Here is a 26,165-nt window from a genome sequence, read left to right on the forward strand (position 1 = left end):
CACGAATCCAGTCGCACAACTGAGACGATACCCCATAGGCCCGCAGCTTGATTAGAAGTCGCTTTTGAGGAACGGTGTCAAAAGCTGATTTTATAAATCACTTGCACTAAATGTCTCGCCATCTACTGCTTGTCATAACCTGCACGTCAACTGCTATTAATCCACAGTTAGCGTCAGCTGTAACTAAAAAATTAATAGTTTAGGAGCAGAAAAGCATTTTACATTTAAATATGGTAGGAGAAATGATGTTGTTCGTTAGAAACTTCACATAGTCATGATCCCTTACTGCCTACAAGTGAATACACTGTTCCTTGGTGATGTAACATGACTGTGAATAGCAGAGCGGATTGCTTATCGCTAAAGTTATTATTTCTATAAACTTCCCTGCCGACGGTAACGTGCCGAAGACGAAAAATTACTCACAGACCTGCCCCTCGCTGGGTACGCCCATGGTTGTGGCACTGAAGTATCTGAGCTGATCAGTAACCATACCACTTTTAAGTAATTTATATATTAAACACTAAGTACCCTCCTGCCAATTCCCTGGCTTCAGCTACCCGTTGATAACTATCTGTAGCAAATGAGTTTCAGTGTTAAAAAAAAATCGTAAGAATGTATAATATGAAAACAGCCCACTAAGTGATACAAGTTGTTATAAAATGATAAGCTGTGGAGAAAGAGGAAGTATCAAGTAATACTTATTCATCTCTAAGTTTCCTACTGGCTGTAATTGGGCATCTCTTCATCGCTCTTGAGCCAACTACACTAACAATTAATGAAGTGATCTCAGTTATTTTCTGAATGTTTTTAAACTATTCAGTAATTCTTCTCCTGTAGTCATCTAAGACAGCTAATTAGTATTCAAGACAGAGAGTGTTTTGTGCCATTCTTTGATAAAGAAGCTACAACTTGCAGCAACATAAAGTTTGACATTTATTTGCAATAAAATATGATACCCATATTACTGAATATATTTTGCAAAATACCTCATTCAGTGCAGTGCATCATCAAACATCTTGCCTTAATGTATATGATATTTTAAAAAAGGTAGCTCTCCATATAAGTCAGTCCTCTGCAATGCTTTTCATCTCTGTGTAACTTTTGTAATCTACACCCATTTGACTTATTTTCTGTAGTCAGGTCTTGGAGCCCCCTCTACAATTTTTATCCCCCCCCCCCCCCCCACACACACCTCATTGCCAAACTGACTACTCCTTGACCCCTCACAGCATGAGACCTATTAACTGATACATTCTTTTAATAAGTTAACTTGATTCAGTACCCCCTCATGAGTTATCCTATCTACCAATCTAAACTTCAGCAGTTGCCGAAAATGCTGCCCACACAACACTAATGACTTCAAAATCCCTCTAGCCTAAACCTCTGCTAACATGTTGCCCACTACCTCACCTAACCCAATCCCTTCGCTCTTCTATCCCCATTGTAACAGCGTGCACAGAAGTGGACAGAAGAGAGAAGGATTGTGTACTACCTTCTCCACCCACTCTTCCTCCCCCCCCCCCCCCCCATGTATGCACTCTCTCTCTCTCTCTCTCTCTCTCTCTCTCTCTCTCTCTCTCTCTCACCCCCCCCCCCCTTTCTTTGCCTCCACCTCTCTTACTCGCCCTCCCTCCCTGTCTCCCTCTTCACCACCACACCACTGTCCTCTCCTTTCCTTCCTCCCCCCTCCCTCCCCCCTTTATCAGTCTCCATCCTTATATGCTCTATCCTCTGTACTTCTTTCACCTTGTGCAACAGCTGAGTCATGTAAGCAAAAGACCTGCCACCTCCATCGGCCCAGGCAAGTACTTTCGATAGTCAGTATTCAATAATCAGTCTCGTTGCTACTGCAAGCGTGAACATTTTAGGTGTCTGTTATGTCCTATTAGAAAAAGAGGAAGAAAATGGCTCTGAGCACTATGGGACTCAACTGCTGAGGTCATTAGTCCCCTAGAACTTAGAACTAGTTAAACCTAACTAACCTAAGGACAACACAAACATCCATGCCCGAGGCAGGATTCGAACCTGCGACCGGAGCGGTCTCGCGGTTCCAGACTGCAGCGCCTTTAACCGCACGGCCACTTCGGCCGGCAAAAAGAGGAAGAGCTCGAAAGCTAGTGTTAACTGGCTTCTATTATGTGCTTGTGTGCAGCAATCCTCTATAGTTAAATGGTAGTTTTTCCCTTATTATACATATTAAACTTCAGCATTCCCAAGTGGCACCACATTAAACAAACTTCTATTTTCTTCTTGACTGAACAGTTTATTGTCCACATTTCACTTTGGTACAAAGTTACACTCAAGACAAATACCTCCTCAGGACAAGAATTCCTAACATTTAAATTATATTCATTGTCAACAAACTTCTCTTTTTCAGAAATTATTATTTGCTTTTGCCAGAATGCCTTTTACAGCCTTCCATCTTCAGCAAGTGTCACTTCTTTTGCTGCTGAAATAACAAAACTCATCTACTCCTTTTAATAACTCATATACAAATCTAATCGTCTGATTTCATTCAACTACATTCCTTAGTCTTGTTTTACATTTGTTGATGTTCAGCCTATAACATCTTTCAAAGACACTACCCGTTCCAGTTAACTGGTCTTGCTAATCCTTTGGCATCCCTGACAGTGCTACAGTGTCACTGGATAAAATATCAAAGCTTTAATTTCTTCTCCCTGATCTTTCATTCTCTTACCAAGTTTTTCTTTGGTTTATTCACAGCTTGCTTGGTGTATACATTGAAGAACATCAGAGGTAGGCTACAAACCTGTCTCAGTTCCCTCTCAACTACTCCTTCCCTTTGACGTCCAACAATTTTTGCCAAATTTAAGATAGCTTAAAACTGAAACTAAGTAGTATCAAACCACAGAAGTTATCTGGTTAACCTGCACAACTTTTGTGCACAATACACAGTTAAAAATCACGAGACCATGTCATTCACTGCTTCTTTACTACATTAGGTCAAAGATGGGAAGGAAATCGATCACGACGATTTTGTGACTGCAATAAATTTTGATCAAACATAGTATGTTGAGTGCCCCTTAGTTATTTCACAAATAAATTACTTGTCATCTAATCTACAGAGCTGCAACAGTTATTTGTGGGTCCTCTAAAAGTTATTAATGTCTGAACAGACCACCAAAATTTTTTGCATTTAATTTGTGCTTAGTTTGATGACCCACTGCTACATATTATCACCATCTATTTTCTTTATTTTTATTTCATCAGAAAGAGCAGGTGTCTTTTTTGTTAGAAATGTTTTGTTTGTTTTGGATAACCTCTAAATAATGGTAAGAAAAGTGCTTGAAAGTACTTCTGTCAAAATTTTATTTAATAAAATTGCAGCCAAATAACCATATACAGTTACTTTGCTTAACATTTTACATTTACATTTCTATATATTGATTTATCAATTTCACTCTTTTACTGCACAATTCTATCTGATATCGTTCACAGGATTCGTTACACAGTTCACACACACATGTTGTGGTTGGGTCGTGATAAGTTTTGTTTTTGCAAATTAGATGATGAAAGCCGTGAATAGAAAATCTAATTACGACATGTCGCAGTTCGAAGTTTGGTGCTATCCATGAGTGGTTCATCATTGCTTCAGTGCCATAGAACTCCAGCCATATTTTTTCTCGTTTGTCCTCCATGATCTTCAGTTGATTTCTGGAAGCCCTGGTGTGTGGCATCATATATCGAAGTTTGATGTCTTTAATTAGGAATGTCTCTCTCGCTAGCAGGTACACTAGTCTAGATCTTGTTGCCTTGAGAGACCTAGTGCTCTTTGTAGATAAGTCGATTTTACCTTTTCTAGTGTTTCTAGATTTTTTTTTCTGTCAGGTGGTCCCATATAACCTCCATCCCATAGGCCACAATTGGCAAGATTTTTGCGTTGAATAATTTCATGGCCTTTTCTAGACTGAGTAGGCGGATGTTTTTGACATCCTGTATTGCTGTTATTGCTTGGGCTGCACGTTCCGTTGTATGTTTTGTGAAGCATTTGGCTGTTGGTTGCAATGTCACCCCTAGGTATTTAAAGTCTCATCAGATTTTTATTTTTTGTCCTCTGATGTTGATTTTGCATTCTTGGGTGTTTTGCCTCCTTTTCTGAAAAATCACCATTTCTGCCTTTGTTATATTTATGTGTAGTTTGTGTTTACTGCACCATTTGTCTATTTTCACAATGATTTTCTGCAGCTTCTGTAAATCTGTTGAACCTATGGTTATGTCGTCAGCATATACATATACCTGTACATCTTCTTCATTTTTTCCAATTTGCAGTACTTCTTCAGTGGCAAGAATGTACAGCAAAGGGCTTATTGGGTCACCCTGTAAGACTCCGTTCGATTGCAGAATGAGGTTCGAAAAAGAGAGGTTGTCTGATATGGTGATTAAGTTGTATTCGAAGATTGACTTGATTATTCTTGCCCATACACTATCTTCTCCCATTGTGTTTCCCAGTTTTCAGACTATGAGCTCTCTTTCCAGTAGGTCAAAGGCTTTGGTAAAGTCTATGAACACTGTGTAGAACATTTGTTTCTTTTGTAGCGCTTTGTCGATGTTGTGGTGTCACCGCCAGACACCACACTTGCTAGGTGGTGGCCTTTAAATCGACTGCGGTCCGCTAGTATACGTCAGACCCGCGTGTCGCCACTTTCAGTGATTGCAGACCGAGCGCCGCCACACGGCAGGTCTAGAGAGACGTCCTAGCACTCACCCAGTTGTACAGCCGACTTTGCTAGTGATGGTTCACTGACAAATTACGCTCTCATTTGCCAAGACGATAGTTAGCATAGCCTTCAGCTACGTCATTTGCTACGACCTAGCAAGGCGCCATTATCATTTGCTATTTATCTTGTGATGCATGTACCGTCAGACCGATGTTCACCAATTATGGATTAAAGTAAAGTATTCCAGAAGCTACGTACTTTTTTTACTAGACTCAACTCCTTTAACTGTTCCAGACCTCACGCCAGCCTGCGTGAGCTTAAACGCGTGCCTTTCGGCTACCTCATAGTGGCTTGGCTGTCTTGCCAAGTCACAACAGTTTGACGACGAGGATTTTACGTTCGTATTGATACCCTGATTTACTTGTCATGGCTTCGCCACCATCTCCAGATGTACTGTCCGAATTTTATTGCTTACAGAATCAGCAGACGCAGGCCCTACTGGATGCCCTTGGACAGCTCATCCAGGGTCAACGTGCAATGCAAAACGATAGGGCGGCCGCCGCTCCACTGCTCACGCAGCCACAACACGCAGTTGCACCACCTTTTCGTCCTTTTGATGCGGCACTGGAAAGCTGGATGGAGTGGTCACGCCAATTTGGATTCCATCTCGCCGCCTACAGAATTCGAGGTAATGAGCGGCAGCCTTTTCTCCTTTCCGCCGTAGGCGTCCAAACGTACCGTGTAATAGTGAAATTATTTCCCCGACGCGACGTAGCAACTCTGTCCTACGACGAAATTTTGTCTGCATTAGATGCATATTTCAAAGAATCAGTCAATGTAGTTGCAAAAAGGTATACCTTCTTTCGTATGAAACGTACAGCAGGACAGGCTAATCGGGAGTGGGTTGCAACTTTGCAAGGCCTTACTAGGGATTGTGCTTTTGAGTGTGAATGTGGACTCCCTTATTCAGATACTATGGTACGTGATGCAATTGCACAGAACGTTTCTGATGTTCGTATACGGGAATAGATTTTGAAACTAGTCAACCCCTCCCTTCAACAAGTGATGAACATATTGGATCGGCAGGACACACTTGACTTTGCTCAGGAATCATTTGCAACTTCGCCACCCGTGTGTCAGGTTAACCGGCCCGCCGGGCGAGCTGCACGGAACAGTAATCAGTCCTCGCGCCTGGCCGCGCCAAAGCCGCCTAGCTCTCAGCCACGTGTCCCGCGCCAGCAAGCAAATGCAGTGAAATCATGACCGCGGTGTGCTACTAGACATTCGCGTGAGAATTGCCCATCACGCCAGGCTGTTTGCTTTTTCTGTAATAAAAAAGGACATGTTCAAAGTGTTTGCCAGAAAAAGCTCCGATTGGACGCTCAAAACCATTCCAGGCCCTTTGCTTCGCGCCGGAATCGGAATCGAACCAAGGATATTCAGGCTTGCGATACTTCGCCTATGGAAATTCATGTAGTTCATGCCACTCCGCCCAGTGCCACTCTCTCTAACAGTGACTGTGTTCATCCCACAAATAGTGTGCGTCGACGTCGCCGGAAATCACGTCAAGTCGCAAGTGATTATGTCCCAGTGTCAGTTCACATTGCACGAGACAGTCGCTCTTGTCGTCAGCAGGACAATAAACTTTTTGTAGATTTGGACATTAACGGCAAAGTGATACCGTTCCGGCTCGATACCGGAGCTGCAGTTTCACTGATCAATCAGGACACGTACAAACAGCTGGGCACACCTCCGTTGCGTGCCTCAAATGTTAAGTTAAGTAGTTATTCAGGACAAGCGATCCCTGTGTTAGGACAGTGCAGCCTTCTTGCAACATACAAAGGACAAACAAAACTTGTGTCATTGTACGTCCTTTGTTCTTCTTCTGCAGTGAACTTGTTTGGTTTAGATTTATTTCAGTTGTTTAACTTGTCTATAGTCGATCAGGTCCTATCAGTGAACCAGACTGTGCCTTCAGCCAGTGTTTCTCGTCTATGTGAAGAACTTGCAGACATTTTTGCACCGGGCCTCGGTTGCGCTAAGAACTATGAAGCACATTTGGAACTGAAAGTCAACGCGCAACCGAAATTTTTCAGGGTGCGCAATGTTCCCCACGCATTGCATGATGAGGTCGCAAGAACATTACACGATTTGGAATCACAAAGTGTAATTGAACGTGTCCAGGCTTCTCTCTGGGCGTCACCCTTAGTAATTTTGCAAAAGCCTTCCGGAAAATTGAGACTTTGTGTGGACTTCTAGGCAACAGTGAATCCCCAACTAGTGACTGCAACTTTTCCTTTACCTCGCCCGGAAGATCTTTTTGACAATCTGTGCCCGGGTAAATATTTTTCGAAGTTGGACCTAGCAGATGCGTACTTGCAAATACTGGTGGACGAAGAATCCCAGCGCGTCTTGGTGGTTAACACGCATCTTGGTTTGTATCGATTCAAACGACTGCCATTCGGGTGTGCATCCGCCCCTGCATTGTTTCAGCAATATCTACAATCTGTTTGTGCGTCGGTCCCTACTGCAGCAAACTATCTGGACGATACTGTGATATCCGGAAAGACGGAAGAAGAACATTTAGCCAATCTCAGAACATTATTTCAGGTCTTGCGACAAAATGGTCTTTGCTTGCGGAAGGACAAATGTGTGTTTTTTGCTCGTGACTTACCCTACCTGGGCCACGTACTCAATGCCCAAGGCATACATCCCAGTCCAGAGCACCTCCGTGCCATACAGGACTTGCCTTCGCCGCAGAATTTGAAGCAGCTACAGAGTGTGCTGGGAAAAATCAATTACTACCATAAATATGTGCGCTACGCCTCTTCCATTTCAGCTCCGCTTCATCGCTTACGCCGTAAAGGTGTTCCATTCGTCTGGACGACGGAATGCGAACGCGCCTTTCGCCAGTTGAAATCGGCGTTGCTTTCCAATACTTGTCTTACGCCATTCGATTCCCGGAAGCCCCTTTTGTTGATGGTGGATGCATCGGATTTCGGGATCGGTGCTGTGCTTGCGCACAAAGATGGTTCGCACGATCGCCCTATTGCCTTTGCATCCAAATTGCTCTCGTCTGCACAAAGAAATTATTCACAGATTTGGTGTTACTAAGTTTCATGATTTCTTGTATGGTCGTCACTTTACCATCATCACAGACCACAAACCTTTGACATCGCTTTTTCATCTGAACAAGCCTGTACCTCCACGTACAGCGCAGAAATTCATTCGCTGGTCTATTTTCCTCTTGCAGTACCGCTAAGATATCTTGTATCGGTCCACTGCTCAGCACGGAAACGCCGATGCATTGTCCCGTTTGCCTGTTGTTGAGGATAGAGCATTCAATTCCTCCGAACTTGCTTGCATGTTCATTGAAGTGGAAACCGATGACGTAGTCGAATCGTTTCCGATTGATTTTTGTCGTGTAGCTACAGCCACAGCTGTAGACCCTGTCCTTGCTACCGTTCTGCGTTTTGTTGTTACGCAGTGGCCCTTGTCAGTCACAGATCGAGGATCCGTTGGTTCGCCGATTTTTTGCTCGCAAGGAGAGACTTTTTGTACGACGTGGTGTTTTGCTGTTGCGTTCTGATAATGATCAGTCCAGGGTCGTGGTCCCACGTTCGTTACCGTCCTCTGTCTTACGGCTTCTCCACCAAGGACATTGGGGTATAGTACGAACGAAACAACTTGCTCGTCAGCACTGTACTTGGTTCGGAATCGATGCTGCGATTACGCATATGTGCTCTTCTTGCATTGCGCGTGCCGAACAACAATCCGCACCACCACGGAAATTCTTTGCATGGCCAAAAGCCACTTCCCCTTGGCAACACTTACACATCGATTTTGCTGATCTGTTCTGGATGCGCGATGGTTGGTTGTTATCGATTCCTTCAGTAATTCTCCTTTTGTTGTCCAGATGTCTTCCACGACGTCATCTGCCACCATCCAAGCGTTATTCGCTATCTTTTGCATTGAAGGTCTTCCGCAGACTATTGTTTCCGACAATGGCCCACAATTCATGTTCGCAGAATTTCAGTCCTTCTGCAAGGCCAATGGTATTCAACATCTGACGTCCGCGCCGTTTTCGCCACAGTCAAACGGTGCCGCTGAATGATTGGTCAGGACTTTCAAGTCACAGATGTTGAAGTTGAAAGAGTCACATTCTCGGGAGGATGCGTTATTGCTCTTTTTGTCCTCGTATCGCTCTCAGCCTTGAGATGGTCGCTCGCCGGCTGAGTTGCTTCACGGTCGCCCTCATCGAACCTTGATGTCTTTGCTACATCCGCTGCATCAGGTTCCTGTGCGACGGCAGACACCAGCTTTTGCTCCAGGCGATGTTGTCTACTATCGCAACTATCGAGGTTCACGGCGTTAGCTCACAGGGCGCATTCTTCGCTGCCTCGGCCGCGCTATGTATCTGGTTTTGGGGGCCTCTGGTGAGGTGCGTCGGCATCTCAATCAGCTGCGCCTCTGTCGTTGCACGGGTTCTGCCGCTCCCCGTCTGCTTTCAGCGACGGTGCCGTCCGGTCAGCGCCCTGGGGACCCATCTACTGGCTCGCCTCATCCCCAGGTGTTACCGACGCTGCCTTCCATTTTGCCCCATGGCGACGCGCCACCGCCTGTTCTCCCACCGGCGACGCCTGCAGTGGACGCGTCGCTGCAACAGTCGGGTGCCTCCCTGGATCATGCGCCGCCGATCGCTTCCCGTAACCAGTTGTCCTCCGACATGGAACTCTTGCCCGCTCCGGACCATATGTCGTCTTCGCCCGTCGGGTGCCCCGACCCGATGGAGGTCGACCCTTCGGCCCCTCCTGTCTCTCTATGGGCGTATACACCGCATGTTGGCGTGCACCCTGGAACTGGTTTTCAGGCGTTTCCTAGCTCCCCTCGGTCCGAATGGCAGGGTGCGGGCGGCACAGCCTCGCCTGTTGTTAGGCTCCCCACCTCGTTGCATACGTCAACATGGGGTCCTCCCCACGACGGGCGGAAGCCTTATGCCACAACCGTCCGCCGATTTGCGGGGGAGGAATGTGGTGTCACCGCCAGACACCACACTTGCTAGGTGGTAGCCTTTAAATCGGCCGTGGTCCGCTAGTGTACGTCGGACCCGGGTGTCGCCACTTTCAGTGATTGCAGACCGAGCGCCACCACACGGCAGGTCTAGAGAGATGTCCTAGCACTCGCCCAGTTGTACAGCCGACTTTGCTAGCGATGGTTCACTGACAAATTACGCTCTCATTTGCCGAGACGATAGTTAGCATAGCCTTCAGCTACGTCATTTGCTACGACCTAGCAAGGCGCCATTATCATTTGCTATTTATCTTGTGATGCATGTACCGTCAGACCGATGTTCACCAATTATGGATTAAAATTAAGTATTCCAGAAGCTACGTACTTTTATTACTAGACTCAACTCCTTTAACTGTTCCAGACCTCACGCCAGCCTGCGTAAGCTTAAACGCGTGCCTTTCGGCTACCTCATAGTGGCTTGGCTGTCTTGACAAGTCACAACAGATGTTGTTTAGAAGAAGCCTGACTGCTGTAAGTGTTGATCTTCCAGATCTGAAGCCCATTTGTCGTTCTGGGAGATGACTGTCCACACAGGCTTTGACTTTTTACGTAGTTATCTTTGAAAACATCTTGAACTGAGTATTTTCCAGGGCTATGCCTCTGTACTTGTTTGGGTCTGTTGGGTCTCCTCTACCTTTGTAGAAAATTTTATTGTCAAGTGTCTCTATTGGGCCAGAATTCTTCCAAGTTCCAGGCATTTGTTGAATAGTTTGATCCATACATCTTAGAGGGCCTCTTTTGCATCTTTTATATATTCATTATATATATTATAGGGTCCTGCTGCTTTCTTGTTCTTCAGTGCTTTTATTACTTCTTTTACATGTGCTTTCATATAGGAGTGATGGAGTCATGCCATATTGGTTGAATACTTCCTTTTATTTCTCCTCTTGTTAATGCGATATCAATGGTGCTTTTCCCATTGTGGCATATATATGTAGATAGCTGTCTATCGTTCAGTAGGGTGAAACCATCTTCTTCTAGGATGTCAATGACTAGTCTTGTTTTATAGTTCCCCGTGTCTATTCTGCAGTTGAGATCGCCTGCAATAATGGTGGGTTTGCTGTCGCATTGTTTGATGAGTGTGACTATTTCGTCAATCATTTCTACAGCATTTGTGTGCGGTTTAAAATAAGCTGCAATTATATTTATGTTTGCTGCTTCTACTAGCACACTATTTTCTTGTTTTATGATTTTTTTATGGGTGTCATCTAGGGTTTCAGTAGGATAGATATTCCTCACATGGGTTGTCCTCTTTCTCCCTTCTTTGCCATTAGGTGACAGTTGTAGAAATCTTTATGTTGCCAGTTGTCTATCAGAAAGGTTTCTGTTAGAATTGCAAGATCCGAGTTTTGCAGAATGTCTGTTGGTGTTAGGTTAAGAGCACTTTTTATTCCCTCTGTATTTCACAAGACTGCTTTTATTTCTTGCTCTTCTGGTTTTCTTCTTAGTTTAGTTGAGCTCTGCTCCCTCTTCCATTGATCATCTTGGGAAACGAAATCGACGTACTTTTATATTTTCAGGCCAGAATTCTGGTTCTTGTGTGATTTGTAGATTTTCAAACTGCTGTCAAACTGTGCAAACCATCAACTAAACAAGTGTAGTTTGCATAAGAAACACAAAAATGCTTTATAGGAGTCACATTATCTACTCTGATTATTAAGTACAAATTTTTCTAAAGGTTCTACTGCTTTTAAACATAACCGTCGACCTGACACATTTTTATTTTGGCTACATTCATTATCTTCGAAGAGGTTTAAAGTCCTGCTTTTTAAGTCACCAGAAAGGATTTTCCCCTTCTTGTTAGGCATTACAAACATAAACCACATACTGTACAAATGTATTTATGTTGAATAAACAGTCAAGTGTTCATAAATATCTATAACGGATTAGCTTAATCACACACTGTTTAAGTTTCGTAGCTTCTTTTTAACATTCTAATTGGTACTAAAAATTCAAAAGCCACTTGTGGTATCAGTCAAATTTCTGGAGCAAGTGTTAACATTTACAAGTCTATTAGATTAGATTTATTTTCATTCCAATTGATCCATAGTGAGGAGGTCCTCCAGGATGTAGAACATGTCAGAAAAACAATAATACATGACACATATTTACAACTGAAACAAATAACTAATGTACCTACCACAGGTCCCAAGCGGAATGATCGTAATTTTTTTTTAATGAACACTATATGAAAGAATCATTTTACAAACACTCATTTACTATGATCGCATTAATGCACTGAATTTAAAATTAAAAAAAAAAATGTTTTTATTTATTTATAAGGTAATAAACATATAATAGAACTACAACAATACTTATGTACAACAAATATATATGTACAGGGTTGGTTGGTTGGTTGGTTGTGTTGGGGAAGGAGACCAGACAGCGAGGTCATCGGTCTCATCGGATTAGGGAAGGACAGGGAAGGAAGTCGGCCATGCCCTTTGAAAGGAACCATCCCGGCATTTGCCTGGAGCGATTTAGGGAAATCACGGAAAACCTAAATCAGGATGGCCGGACGCGGGATTGAACCGTCGTCCTCCCGAATGCGAGTCCAGTGTCTAACCACTGCGCCACCTCGCTCGGTATGTACAGGGTGGTCCATTGATAGTGACCAGGCCAAATATCTCATGAAATAAGCAACAAACGAAAAAACTACAAAGAACGAAACTCGTCTAGCTTGAAGGGGGAAACCAGATGGCACTATGGTTGGCCAGCTAGATGGCACTGCCATAAGTCAAACGGATATTAACTGCATTTTTTAAAATAGGAACCCCCATTTTTTATTACATATTCGTGTAGTACGTAAAGAAATATGAATTTTTTAGTAATACCACTTTTTTCGCTTTGTGATATATGGTGCTGTAATAGTCACAAATGAATAAGTTGTGGTATCACGTAATATTCTGCCAGTGCTGACGGTATTTGCTTCGTGATACATTACCCGTGTTAAAATGGACCATTTACCAATTGAGGAAAAGGTCAATATCGTGTTGATGTATGGCTATTGTGATCAAAATGCCCAATGGGCGTGTGTTATGTATGCTGCTCGGTATCCTGGATGACATCATCCAAGTGTCTGGACCGTTCGCCAGATAGTTACGTTATTTAAGGAAACAGGAAGTGTTCAGCCACATGTGAAACATCAACCATGACTTGCAACAAATGATCATCCCCAAGTAGGTGTTTTAGCTGCTGTCATGGCTAATCCGCACATCAGTAGCAGACAAATTGTGCGTGAATCGGGAATTTCAAAAACGTCGGTGTTGAGAATGTTACATCAACATCGATTGCACCCGTACCATATTTCTATGCACCAGGAATTGCATGACGATGGCTTTGAATGTCGTGTGCAGTTCTGCCACTGGGCACAAGAGAAATTACGGGACAATGACAGATTTTTTGTACGCGTCTATTAAGCGACGAAGTGTCATTCACCAACAGCGGTAACGTAAACTGGCATAATATGCGCTATTGGGCAACAGAAAATCCACGATGGCTGTGACAAGTGGAACATCAGCGACATTGGTGGGTTAATGTATGGTGCGGCATTATGGGAGGAAGGATAATTGGCCCCATTTTATCGATGGCAATCTAAATGGTACAATGTATGATGATTTCCTAAGTAATATTCTACCGATGTTACTACAAAATGCTTCACTGTATGACAGAATGGCGATGTACTTCCAACATGATGGATGTCCAGCACATAGCTCGAGTGCGGTTGAAGCGGTACTGAATAGCATATTTCATGACAGGTGGACTGGTCGTTGAAGCACCATACCATGGCCCGCATGTTCACCGGATCTGATGTCCCCGGATTTCTTTCTGTGGGGAAAGTTGAAGGATATTTGCTATCGTGATCCACCGACAACGCCTGATAACATGCGTCAGCACATTGTCAATGCATGTGCGAACATTACGGAAGGCGAACTACTCGCTGTTGAGAGGAATGTCGTTACACGTATTCCCAAATGCATTGAGGTTGACGGACATAATTTTGAGCATTTATTGCATTAATATGGTATTTACAGGCAATCACACTGTAACAGCATGCTTTCTCAGAAATGATAAGTTCACAAAGGTACATGTATCACATTGGAACAGCCGAAATAAAATGTTCAAACCTACCTACGTTCTGTATTTTAATTTTAAAAACCTACCTTTTACCGACTGTTCATCTAAAATTGTGAGCCTTATGTTTGTGACTAAAACAGTGCCATCTATCACAAAGCGAAAAAAGTGGTCCAACTAAAACATTCATATTTCTTTACGTACTACATGAATAAAAAATTGGGGTTCCTATTTAAAAAAACGCAGATGATATCTGTTTGACCTATGGCAGCACCATCTAGCAGGCCAACCATAGTGCCATCTGGTTTCCCCCTTCAAGCTAGACAAGTTTCGTTCTTTGTAGTTTTTTCGTTTGATGCTTATTTCGTGAGATAAGATTGTGTGTTCCTGAATAACGCACACCTTTTTGTACAAGAGTAAGTGACTTTAAATCCTTGTGAAGATTATTCTTATTGCTAGTATTGATTCCATGACTTGAGCTGTTGGTTTGAAAAAGTGATATATTTTTAGTGACAAATTTCATTAAAGAATAAATATATTGGGAAGCAGTAGTTAGTATCCCTAGCTCCCTAAACAGGCTTCTGCAGGATGTTCTTGAGTTCCCACCACATATAACTCTTATTGCACGTGTTTGTGCCCAGAAAACTTTAGCCTGGTTTGATGAGTTACACCAAAAAATAATCCCATATGACATTATGGAATGAAAGTAAGCATAGTATGCCAGCTTTTTCATTTTTATATCCCCTATGTCTGACACAATTCGCATTGCAAATAGAGATTTGTTAAGATGCTTCAGCAGTTCTGTGGTGTGCTCCTCCCAGTTGAATTTACTATCAAGCTGTAATCCCAAAAATTTAGCACCATCCACTTCTTCTATCTGCTTGTCATCCTATGTCAGGCATATACTCATGGGACACCCCTTACAAGTTCTGCACTGCATTTAGTGTGTTTTTTCAAAGTTTAGTGACAATGAATTGGCTAGGAGCCAGTGATTAATGTCCACAAATATTTTAATAGGTGATTTTTCTAAGACTACACTTGATTTGCTATTTATTGCCATGTTTGTGTCATCGGCAAACAAAACAAACTTGGCATCTGGTAATGTTACTGATGAAAGATCATTGATATACACAAGAAAAAGTAAGGGCCCTAAAATGGAACCTTGTGGGACCCCACATGTAATTAGTTCCCAGATGGATAATGCCTGATGGCTTGATACATGTCTCTTTCCTAATAACACCCTTTGTTTCCTGCCAGAGATATAAGACTTGAACCATTTTGCAGCATTTCTTGTTATACCATAATATTGTAATTTACTTAAAAGGATATTGTGATTTACGCACTCAAATGTCTTTGATAGATCACAAAATATACCAGTTGCCTGCAATTTTTTGTCTAATGAATTAAGTACATTTTCACTGTAAGTGTAGATAGCCTTCTCAATATCAGAACCCTTTAGAAATCTGACCTGCATCTTTGACAGTATGTTATTTGTGATAAGATGGTTATAAAGCTGATTGTACATTACCTTTTCTAAAATTTTTGAGAATGCTGGCAAAAGGGAAACTGGATGGAAATTTGATGCTATTTCTTTATCTCCCTTCTTAAACAGTGGCTTAACTTCAGCATATTTCAACCATTCAGGAAATATTCCACTCATAAACGACTGGTTACACAGATATCTTAATATGTTACTTAACTCAGAATCACATTCTGTAATTAACTTTGTTGATATTTCATCATACCCCCTGGATGTTTTTGATTTTAAAGATTTTATGATGGACATTGCTTCTGATGGGGTAGTGAGGGTCAAATTCATGTTATGGAAGTTACTTGAAATGTCTGGTCTCAGGTATTCCATAGCAGCATCTACAGAACCTGAACCCCATCTCTTTAGTAACAGTTATAAAATGTTTGTTAAAAAGTTCTGCAACACTACACACATCTGTAGCCAATGTATCATTTAGTCTTAACACTATTTGTCCCTCTTCATGTCTGGTTCTACTGGTCTCCTCCTTCACTATATACCATATTGTCTTTATTTTGTCATCTGATATGACTACCTTTTCCTTGTAATATATTTGCTTTGATGTAAGAATTACAGTCTTTAACGGAGTATTTCTTGTAATGTGCTATAGCATCAACATCAGAACTGTTTCGGATTGACAGATACAGTTTTCTTTTTATTTTACAAGATACCTCTATTCCTTGATTAATCCATGGCTTCTTTGTGGACTTTGCTCTACCCTTGGTTTTTTGGGGGGAAAACAGTGTTCAGATAAGGTAAGGACTTTATTAGCAAAAGTATTATATTTTTCATTCATGCCATGACCACTGTAAACATCACTCCAGTGAATGTCTCCAAGGAGTGTCTTAAAATAATCAATGCTTGGCTTATTGATTACCCTCTTGAGCTCAGATTTAACAGATTTTATATCCTGTTCAGTATTAACATTTAACAGAAGGAACTGTATGTCATGGTTGAGATGCCATTGACTATTGGTTTTGTAATATAGTGTTGTGCATTGGACTTTTCTATAAAGATATTATCAATGGCTGTTTGTGAACACTTGGCTACTCCAGTGGGGAACTTTACAGTGGGAATTAAGTTGAATGATAGTGCTACTAACTCAAATAAGTTCTTATGGGAGAGTCTTTAAGGAAATCTACACTGAAGTCACCAGCAACAACTATTTCTTTGTTTTTGGTTGTTAAATGGGTCAGTACAGCTTCAAGGTGGTTTATGAACAGATTAAAGTTACCTGCAGGTGCTTGTATACACTTAATATTATGAAGGATTTTTTGTGAAATTCTACTTCTGTTACACATGCTTCCATATATGGTTCTAGGCAAAATCTATGAATGTCTATGCTCTTAAATTTATGACAGTTCCTGATGAATGTGGCAACTCCTCCTTTCTCCATTTCTGCTCTACAAAAGTGAGATGCTAACCTAAATCCTGTAACACTTAAAAAGTTCTATACCAGTGGTCACATGAACTTCAGATGGGCAGATTATGTCAGCTGGGTTTGAGGATTCTAATTCATCTATGCAGATAATTAATTCATTAATTTTATTTCTCAGTCCTTGAATATTCTGATGCAATAAAGATAGTTGACATTTCACACTGACTGAGTTAAAATTGGGTAGAGCTGAAATTTCTGCTGATTGTTGAAAATTCTTAACCAATAGCTGTTTATGCTGATGTAACAAGCTAGAATTATGTTTTATGGTTTCTTTCCCAAATTGAAGGTTTGTCTCAATCCTAAACTCTCTTAAAACTTGGTTTCTTTCTGTCCTCCCTGCCCTAAAAAAGGGTCTTTTCTGAAGCCTATAACCACTGGTATTTTATCACTGACTACAGTGCCTCCCCCCTTTAACTTTCCTGCTATTTTCCCAGCCAGTTTAGCCTTCCCTTTCCTGATGACGTGAAGGCCATGCCTAGTATAATCCCACCTATTGAGAGAATCAACAGGAAACACACCAATGTGTGACCCTGCACCATACATAAGCAGCTGTTCCAACTCCAAATTAACTCTCTTGACAGAAGAGTTCAAATGAGGTCGGTCATGGTGCCCAAGAAGAGATACAAACTCAACACTAGTATGCTTCGATGCTGATGCAATCTTTTCCAGGTCACATGCTATACTGTGCCCAGGATCTCTGTCAATACTATTACCTGGCACACCCATTATAACGACGGTGTCTTCCTTAATGAAATCTTTGCAAAGTGATCCTAAATCCTCTGTCACTTGCTCAAGACCAGCATCTAGTTTTAAAAAAATTGGTGACCTGGTATTCTGATCCTAGTTCATCCTGCAGAAGTTGGCCAACACATCTTCCATGGGAGCTACCTAACAACAATACTTACTTTCTTTTTCTTTACTGATTTCCTTACATTCTTATTTTTCAATTTGCTGCTGAAAGTTTGTTGTGCCCTGTCTACACCTGCAACTGCTTGAGGCTCACCAGCTTCTAATAACTGAGGCAACAGGTCAAATCTATTCTCCACACTCACCACAAAGCTGTCAGACAAAGTTCTAGGCTTGTTCCTCCTGTTGCCTGTTGCCAATTCCCACCTCTCTTTACACTTCTCCCTCCTTAACCTGTCAAGATCTCCCCTGGCCTTGTCTAACTCAGCCTGAAGGGCGGCAATTTTCCCCTCCTGTTCTAGTATCTTCCAATCTCTACTACGTATCCTACAAAACCACCGATGAGTCTCATTTACTTCCCCTATTCCCATGTCACCCACATGGAAAAAACTATAGCACCCATTACACCAAAGCCCCGACCTAACAATTCTATGGGAAGTCTCGCACTTTTCACTCATTATAAATGTAATAGTTTATTAAGAATAAGTCAGTTAAATTACAGATAAACACAAAAATATGATTCCACAAATTTGGCCTATAAGCAACTGTATGTGAACAAAAACAAGAGTGCAAAGTTTCTGAAACAACAACTTAAACTTTACGCTACTTTCTGGAAATGTGAGTTAAATAAGGAAGAGGTACACTACTGTTAAATTGTTGGAGAGAGAAAAGAACAATTAAATGAAATTCTATAGATTTGCTGCGGCAAAACGCAAACAGAAAATACGACTGTAACCCAACTGTATGATCTTTTCACGTTTTCTGCTATATTATGTAAAGAAAAATGAAACCTTTAAAGGTACGCTTAAAACGCACACTGATACACCTATTTACCATGTAACAGTACTAAACTGAATATTTTTATAATCTAAAATGACTTATCTTTACGAGAACACCAAAACTTGCTCTAGTCACTTGGCTGTAGGGCTGCCAACGTTTACAAGCCTCAGAATTTAAAGAAACTTTCATTATTTGCTGCAGCTCACACTGTAGATCATCATAATCAACATAGTATTGACATTGTTGACCATTAGATAAATATTGTGTTTTATGCAGCCTTGTGGGTGTTATTTGGAGATTTTGACATTTTAGAGTGTAATGACCAAGACTTAGCAAACCTGAGTTGATCCTTCCTACAGTCTTCATATAATCATCATCAGAGTATAACAGAGCAACAACTTTTTGTGACTCACATTCTGGCATGTTGGGTACAATCTTTGGTCTAATGTACATTTTATTCAATTTCTTAATTTAGCTGTTCCCGTATTATCAAGAGCATGCAAGCCAATTTAAATGACATAATTTGCTTTTGCGACAGGGCTGCAACAGTGTTTTTGCAAGAACTGTGAGTGTGTGGCAAGGCTTTATGATAGAAGCTGATAACTGACTGATTGGGTTTAAGGGAAGAAACAGTAAGGTCAGCAGTGCCTTGTTCACCTGAAGTTAGTGACATCTGCTAGAAATTTGATCAAACTGTAATAATATGTAGAAGTGGTAAAACAGAGGCAATGAAAGCAATATGCATTCCAGCTATGAGAAATAATTGCATGAGATATAAAAGCATATGGGTTGGACTGTTATGCACACAATTCTTTCAAGACAGGTGGCGAGGATAACCACAACAGTGAAAGGGAAAAGGCTAACAATGTAATGAACACCAATAGGGCAGACAATAATAAAGTAAGTTGAGAGATATAATGAGAGCAATAGATTTCTACATCAGCTTGTATCAAGGATAAGGAATTCTTAAGATCTCTCTTACATCAGAGTGTTATCCTAAAACAGGGAATGAGTACATAGGAGGAGAGGCTAGCTGCATCTAAAAGTACAACAGATTAGTAGGGGACGGCCAGGACGTGCGGTGGAGGAGGTAGGGTCAAGGACCTCCTGGGTAGAATATGCAGTAAGAGCACTCCAACCCTAATCACCCTACCTTGCCCCAAAAGCTGTTTAAAATATTAGATCTGGGAAGAGAAACCACCTTCTTGGAGTAAATGAAAAACAAGTTCAACTATCTGTATGTCATCCACCAACATTAGAGACAAAGAATCCGGAAGAGACTAAGTGTGGAGAGACAGAAGAAGGGGGTATTTACCTAGGGAAATAAAATGGCCAAACCACACTGGATAACACCTCCCTCTTAGTTTTGTATTGTAGAGAGGTTACTGAAAGGAGTACGTACTCAACTACTGCGCAGTGCACACAAGATATTCTGTTTTTAAATTTCTATAGTAATAATCACACACAGTTTTAAAAATACAAATGGTAACACGAGATTTATAATAAAACATCTGTTTTTAAGATTCTAGCCAATGTCTTCTTATCTTGGGCTTTTTTTAAAACTACATCTATATAAAAGTAGGGTCCTTCTGCACTTGTGTTCTTTGTGATAATTCTGGTCCTGTCACTGGAGCTGTACCTGTAAAATGACTCTATTCCATGTACTTTACATTTTCATTGTCTATATTATATTTTACACCCATCAGATCTTGCTTCTGATGAACTTTATTTCTGCTGTTATAACTTTATTTTTTCCTATATTTTAAATCCACAAGCAAGGATAAGCAGAAAGTATGTATATTCTACTGAGAACTTAGGCTTTACATTGTTGTCATTTGATGTGAAACTCCAAAGATTCTTTGAAACTGATTCAAGCCTTGTTCCTTCCAGAATTAAGTTTGAAACTCCTCCCCATCCTCCTCCTCCACCTCCTCTCTAAGTGCCATTAATACTGTTAAATGCACTGGTTTTTAGATAAAAATTTTCAACATTTGAGGCTTCTTCTGTACTGTCTCCTCTATTTTCTTTAACATAATGGCATCATCAGTAAATTCACATAAGAGGTCTAACCATTCTCAATCTCATTCATAGGTCTTCATTATTTTCTGCACAGCCATGATGAAATGAGGTAAGAACCAAAAAAATTTCTTTCTGGATAGATTAAATTACTCCAAACCATTCTATTAAGCCATTTTCTATTATGTTTTCCCTAGCCAATTTATGTTATCTTTTCTAGCACATTTGAAGACAGTGACAATAATTTAATGATGCTGTATTAAAAGCAAATGCAAAAGTCAGGAAAAACTAAGGCAAGATTGTGAAGAAAATATTAGAAAATAGAACAACAGTAGAAACATTATGAATGAACACAGAAGTATACAATCACACAGAAAAAATAAAATCTGAAATTAGGAAAATAAGACCTTTTTTTTGGGGGGGGGGGGGGGGGGGGGCCATATGCAGAAATTAAGTCCTCACAGAATGACAAAAGTATACAGCATTTTGAAAAATAGAAATGTAAATCCAATTACGGAAGTGCATGAAGACATACATCAAATTAAGAAAATGTGCAGCAGACGAGAGAACAGAAATGACTATTGGAGAAAGCATAAAGCTCTCTTAGTGGCTTAAACATGCTTGTTAATGGACCTGTTCAGAAAAACAAAGAAGAAGAAGAAGTAGAAACCATAATTTAAATATTTCCATTACCTGCCTTGTTCAAAATAAGATCTAGCAACTCAAATTGTTTAATCACTTGGGATCTTACTCAATGAATTTCATTTATGAAAGTAAAGTGACAGTGTCTTCTTGAAGCAACACTGTAATGACTTTCCTGTTTGTTACCTTCTGACTTTGTACAGTTGCTTTAAGACAATCTGGCATCTTGTTTCCAGTCCAAATGACAGACAGTATTTGGTCTATGCATGCGCTTCTATTGTTTTGTTAACACTGCCTGTGAGTTTGTCAAATGCTGTTGATTTCTGTTTCACGTCCTGATTAGTTCTCTCTCTACTTCCAGAGAGATGTTGATGAGCTTTACTTATTCTGTCCTCTCTGCAGTTAGTTTCATTGATATTACTGGCAATTCTAATGAGTAACATATTCAAAGAGTTCATGTCTACACTGGTTTCTCCTTCTTCTTCATGTGTATTCCTTCATCTGTTTGTGTCCTGCTGACATGTTCTCTTTACTTTGAAGATCAGCTTGGCAATAAGCCCTAAACTTGGCGGCAGATATCCAATACATATGTTTTCATCATTAATCATCCGTTATACGAGGGTTGGAACTTAAATAGTGGCAACTACTTGTTTACAGCTCATACAAAATTGATACATATTTCAAAGTTTTCCTCACCTTCAAAGTAGTCACCAACATTGTGTATAACCCATTGCCAGCAATGTGGAAGTTGTAGGATACTCGAGCATTGTCCTGCAAAATGATGGTCAGGTTCTGCAGAAAGTGTCATCACTTCTGTCTCTTAAGCTGGTCCTAGGTTGTGTTCCAAAAATTAACAGCATTTGCTTCAGAATTGCTACAAATTCGTCGGATGATAGACCATGCTGCTCGAACTGTCAACACAACTGGCACTACTAAGAGTATCCTACGACTTCCACGTGACTGGCAACAGGTTATACACAATGCTGGTGACTAGTTTGAAGGTCAGTAAAACTTTGAAACACATATCTATTTTGTACGAGCTGTAAATAAATAGTTGCCACTATTAAAGTTCCAAGCCTCATATACAGATTTGTTGTTCTGGTAGGGGCTCTAAACATATTGTCTTTATGATCTAATGATTAAACTACAGTCTTTTTCTCTACTTTATTTACTTTCCCTTATACTGGTTGCAAGCAGATACATATAGTAACTAACTGTACCACAAAACAAACTGTTTCAGCCTGTGAACCAAACAAATTCTACATCATCTTAAAATGATTTATGAACATTTAACTAGTTAATGTAGTACCTTGAATTTGGTCATCTGAAGCTTCTGATCCTTCAAGAGATAAGGCATCATCATTTGATTTGGACAAACCATGAGCCAGAAAACGATTAAATCGTTTGATTACCTTCTTCTGTGACTTGGATATTTTAAATTCCAAGGCTTCACATCTGAAGTTTACAACAAACAAAACTATTAAAAGAAAATACAAAAACAATTAGACAAACAGGTTATAATGGAGAGAACACAGCGAGCTTCAAACATAAAATATTCTATGAACCACCAGATGTTATCATTGTGACTAATTACAAAATTAAAGTAAACAATGATTTTTTGAGTTTCTAAATTAATGTTTATACATACTAAGTTACAAAGAAAAATAGAAAGAAAAGAATGGATGCTACGTCAAAGTAAACAAAATAAATACATCGAAGGGTAGTGCAAACTAAGCAAAGGACAGCTTCTCCCCCTTCCCACATACATACTCTCTCTCTCTCTCTCTCTCTTTCACCACGACCAGCAGCAGCAGAACACACACATGAAGGTATTGAAGTTTGCAAGCTTTCGGAGCCAGTGGCTCCTTCCTCTGGCAGAAGGGTTGAAGGGAAAGAAAGAGAGGTGAAAGAAAAAGGACTGGTGAGATTTACAAAGGGGGGAAAGTTGCCTAGAACTTCAGGTCAGGGGAAACTTACCATGGCATTTGCTAAATCTCACCAGTCCTTTTCCTTCAATCCTCTTCCTCCCCCTTCAACCCTTGTGTCAGAAGAAGGAGCCACTGGCTCCAAAAACTTGCAAATTTCAATAACTTAATATGTGTGTTCTCATGCCACTACTTGGTGAGTAGATTTTTTTATCTATCCAATTACATCATATTCCCTAAATTTTACGACTGAATGTCACCACTGCATTGTAAGTAATAGGATTCACAATAGAGTAAAATTTGTTGTTATAGTACATGTATCAGCACTACATACATAAGAACCTAGATAACAGTTCACAATGGGAGGTATATTGATTGCTGTGTATAAACTCTATAAGGAATAACAACTACTGAATGACAGGCATAAAATGAAGCACTGAGCTGCAGACAGAGAAATGATAAAACAAATGTGTTTGGCTGTCAGAAGTGCTGTGTGTGAAGCCTTTAACAATTACCACAGCAGAACCTTATCAAAAGACGTGTCACAAAAGCCAAAGAAATTCTGGCCAAATGTAAAGGCAATTAGCAATATTGAAGCTAGTGTCTAGACACTCTTGGAAAAATGAAAATGAGGGGAGGAAATGAAAAGCAGAAATGCTGAACTCCATTTTCATATGTTCCTTTACACAGGAACATCCATGAGTACTGCCCCAGGTTAAATTTTGCGACAGTGCAATGATGAGTAGTTTACTGCGAAACAGATAAAATGGCTAGAGTTGAACAAATCTTGATGAGCCCAATGGAACCCCTAATGGATTCTCTACATAATTTGTCTGTGATTTAGCCCCATTATTAACCATAAAAGTATTTTGAGAGTTAAAATGTGGTCAAGCAGGCCGTAATCTGTTTATTATGCACGCAATTGTCCAAATTCAACTATGGGTCATTTTCAAGCACATGTTTTAAGCTTCATGATTCAATAAAATGAAGCGTAAAACGTGCTTGAAAATAACCCATGGCTGAAATTGGCTAAAAGCATGGACAATAAATAGATCAAAGCCCACTTGACCATATTTTCATTTTCAAAGCACACTGAGGCTGTGGACACCCACAAAACAAAATTTTTAAAACTGTAAAAGTAGTTGGTAAAATGCACAGCTCACACCCATGTATGTCAGTGTAAAAGAAGTGATCCACAAACTACTGTCTAATATATTTGACAATCATATGCTGCAGAATCTTAGAACATATTCTAAAATCAAACGTAATTAGGTATCCCAAACAGAATGACCTCCTTCATGTCAACCTCCATGGATTCTAGAAACATCAACCATGGGAAACCCGACTTGTGCTTTTCTCAGATTACATTCGGAAAGCTATGGATACGGGCAGCCAGGTAGATGCAGTATTTCTTGCCTTCTGAAATAATAAGTGTTATCATATGGGATATCAAACAAAATTTGTGATTTGATTGAAGATTTCTTTGTATGGAGGATGTAGGTTGTTATCTCGGACGGAGAGTCATCAACTGGTGTAGAAGTTACTTCAGGCATTCCCCATGGAACCGTGTAGGGTCACTTATGCTCATTTTGTGTAGTAATGACATGGGTGACATCATTATTGTTAATTTACACTTTTCTGCAGATGATGCAGTTATCTAATGTGAAGTACTCTATGATGACAAAAATCAGATATTGATATGATTTCAAAGTGGTGCAAAGAATGGCAGCTTGATTTAAATGTTTAGAAATGTAAACCTGTGCATTTCAAGAAGAAGAAGAAGAAGAAAAAGAAGAAGAAGAAGAAGAAGAAGAAAAAAAAGTGTTCTGTGACTAAAATATCAATTAGCTGCAACTGGAGTCAGTCAACTCATACACTCATCCAGGGGTAACAATTTGATCAAATACAAAATGAAATAATCACATAGGCCAAGTTGTAGGCAAAGCAGGTGGCACACTTTGGTTCATTAATAGGAAATTAGAGATATGTAATCAATCTACAAAGAAGACTACTTACAAAACATTTGTGCACACCTCTGTAGAATATTGTTAAACAACATTTTGTTGAACACAATGAGCTGCACTTATTTGCTAGACTGACATTTGGGCAAATAGCCCATCATCAGTGGCACATACTTTGCATATCTAAATCAAATGACATGTCCGCCAAGTATAGAATCTTTATATTGGTTACACAGAGCACCGTGGGTACACATTACAGCTTGGAAATGCTAAATAGCCACACTTCCTGCTGGTAATGGACACTACTCTGTTAATAATGGCTAAAAATGATGTGGATCTCTGCAGTTCACAGACTGCTAAGAGTGTACATTTCACAACTATAACATGTACACACGACAATCTATGTCGTGCAAAGATCCAAATTGTTTCCAACAATTATAGAGACTTTGTACTTGATGGATATACTGGGATATACTGTTTGATTTGGACATGCACAGTACATGCCAATGATGATGGACTATATGCCCAAATATCAGTCTGGCAAATAAATACTTTTGAAGTGCAGCTCATGGTGTTCAACAATATATTATTTATCAAATAAATACAAGCTGTGTAGTATCCTATATACATGATTTTCACATAGAAATATTTCTAACAAATGTGAGACCCATACCAAACAGAATAATGAGGATGAATCAAAATTATACTCTAGATTTTCAACAATGTAGGAAAAGACATATTGCTACTTACTGTAAAGAAGACTCATCAAATTGCAGACAGGCACAATTAAAAGACACTTACATAAAGCTTTCAGCCACAGCCTTCATCAGTAAAACACACACACACACACACACACACACACACACCTGCGAACTCTAGCATCCAGCGCCTCGGGCTGGTGGAGTGTGCAGGGACTAGAATAACAACAGGCACAGTGTCAGAAGGCTGGGGGCAGGGAGGTGGGGAAAAATGGATCAAAAAGGAAGAGGAGCGAGGAAAGACAGGCAGATGTGTTGGCAGAGGGCTGCAATTAAACACGGTGGGAGACGAGAATAGGTAGGAGAAGAGTGGACAGAAGGGGTGGAAACTTTTGGGTGGAGGGTGTGGGGATAGTATGTTACCGTAATATCAGGTAGGGATAATTAT

The 26,165-nt window shown here is 40.5% G+C and overlaps 1 protein-coding gene across 3 annotated transcripts in view; it reads right to left on the reverse strand.

The window, feature by feature from the left end:
• LOC126235847 (arginyl-tRNA--protein transferase 1) overlaps positions 1-26,165 on the reverse strand; it is a 179,354-nt gene that overhangs the window by 145,766 nt on the left and 7,423 nt on the right. For all 3 annotated transcript variants that reach the window (XM_049944713.1, XM_049944712.1, XM_049944711.1), the window contains exon 3: positions 22,443-22,588. In XM_049944713.1, the coding sequence (XP_049800670.1) occupies positions 22,443-22,588 (146 nt within the window). The remainder of the gene's footprint in view (positions 1-22,442; positions 22,589-26,165) is intronic.

The sequence above is a fragment of the Schistocerca nitens genome, chromosome 2, assembly GCF_023898315.1.
Source record: "Schistocerca nitens isolate TAMUIC-IGC-003100 chromosome 2, iqSchNite1.1, whole genome shotgun sequence".
NCBI lineage: Eukaryota > Metazoa > Arthropoda > Insecta > Orthoptera > Acrididae > Schistocerca > Schistocerca nitens.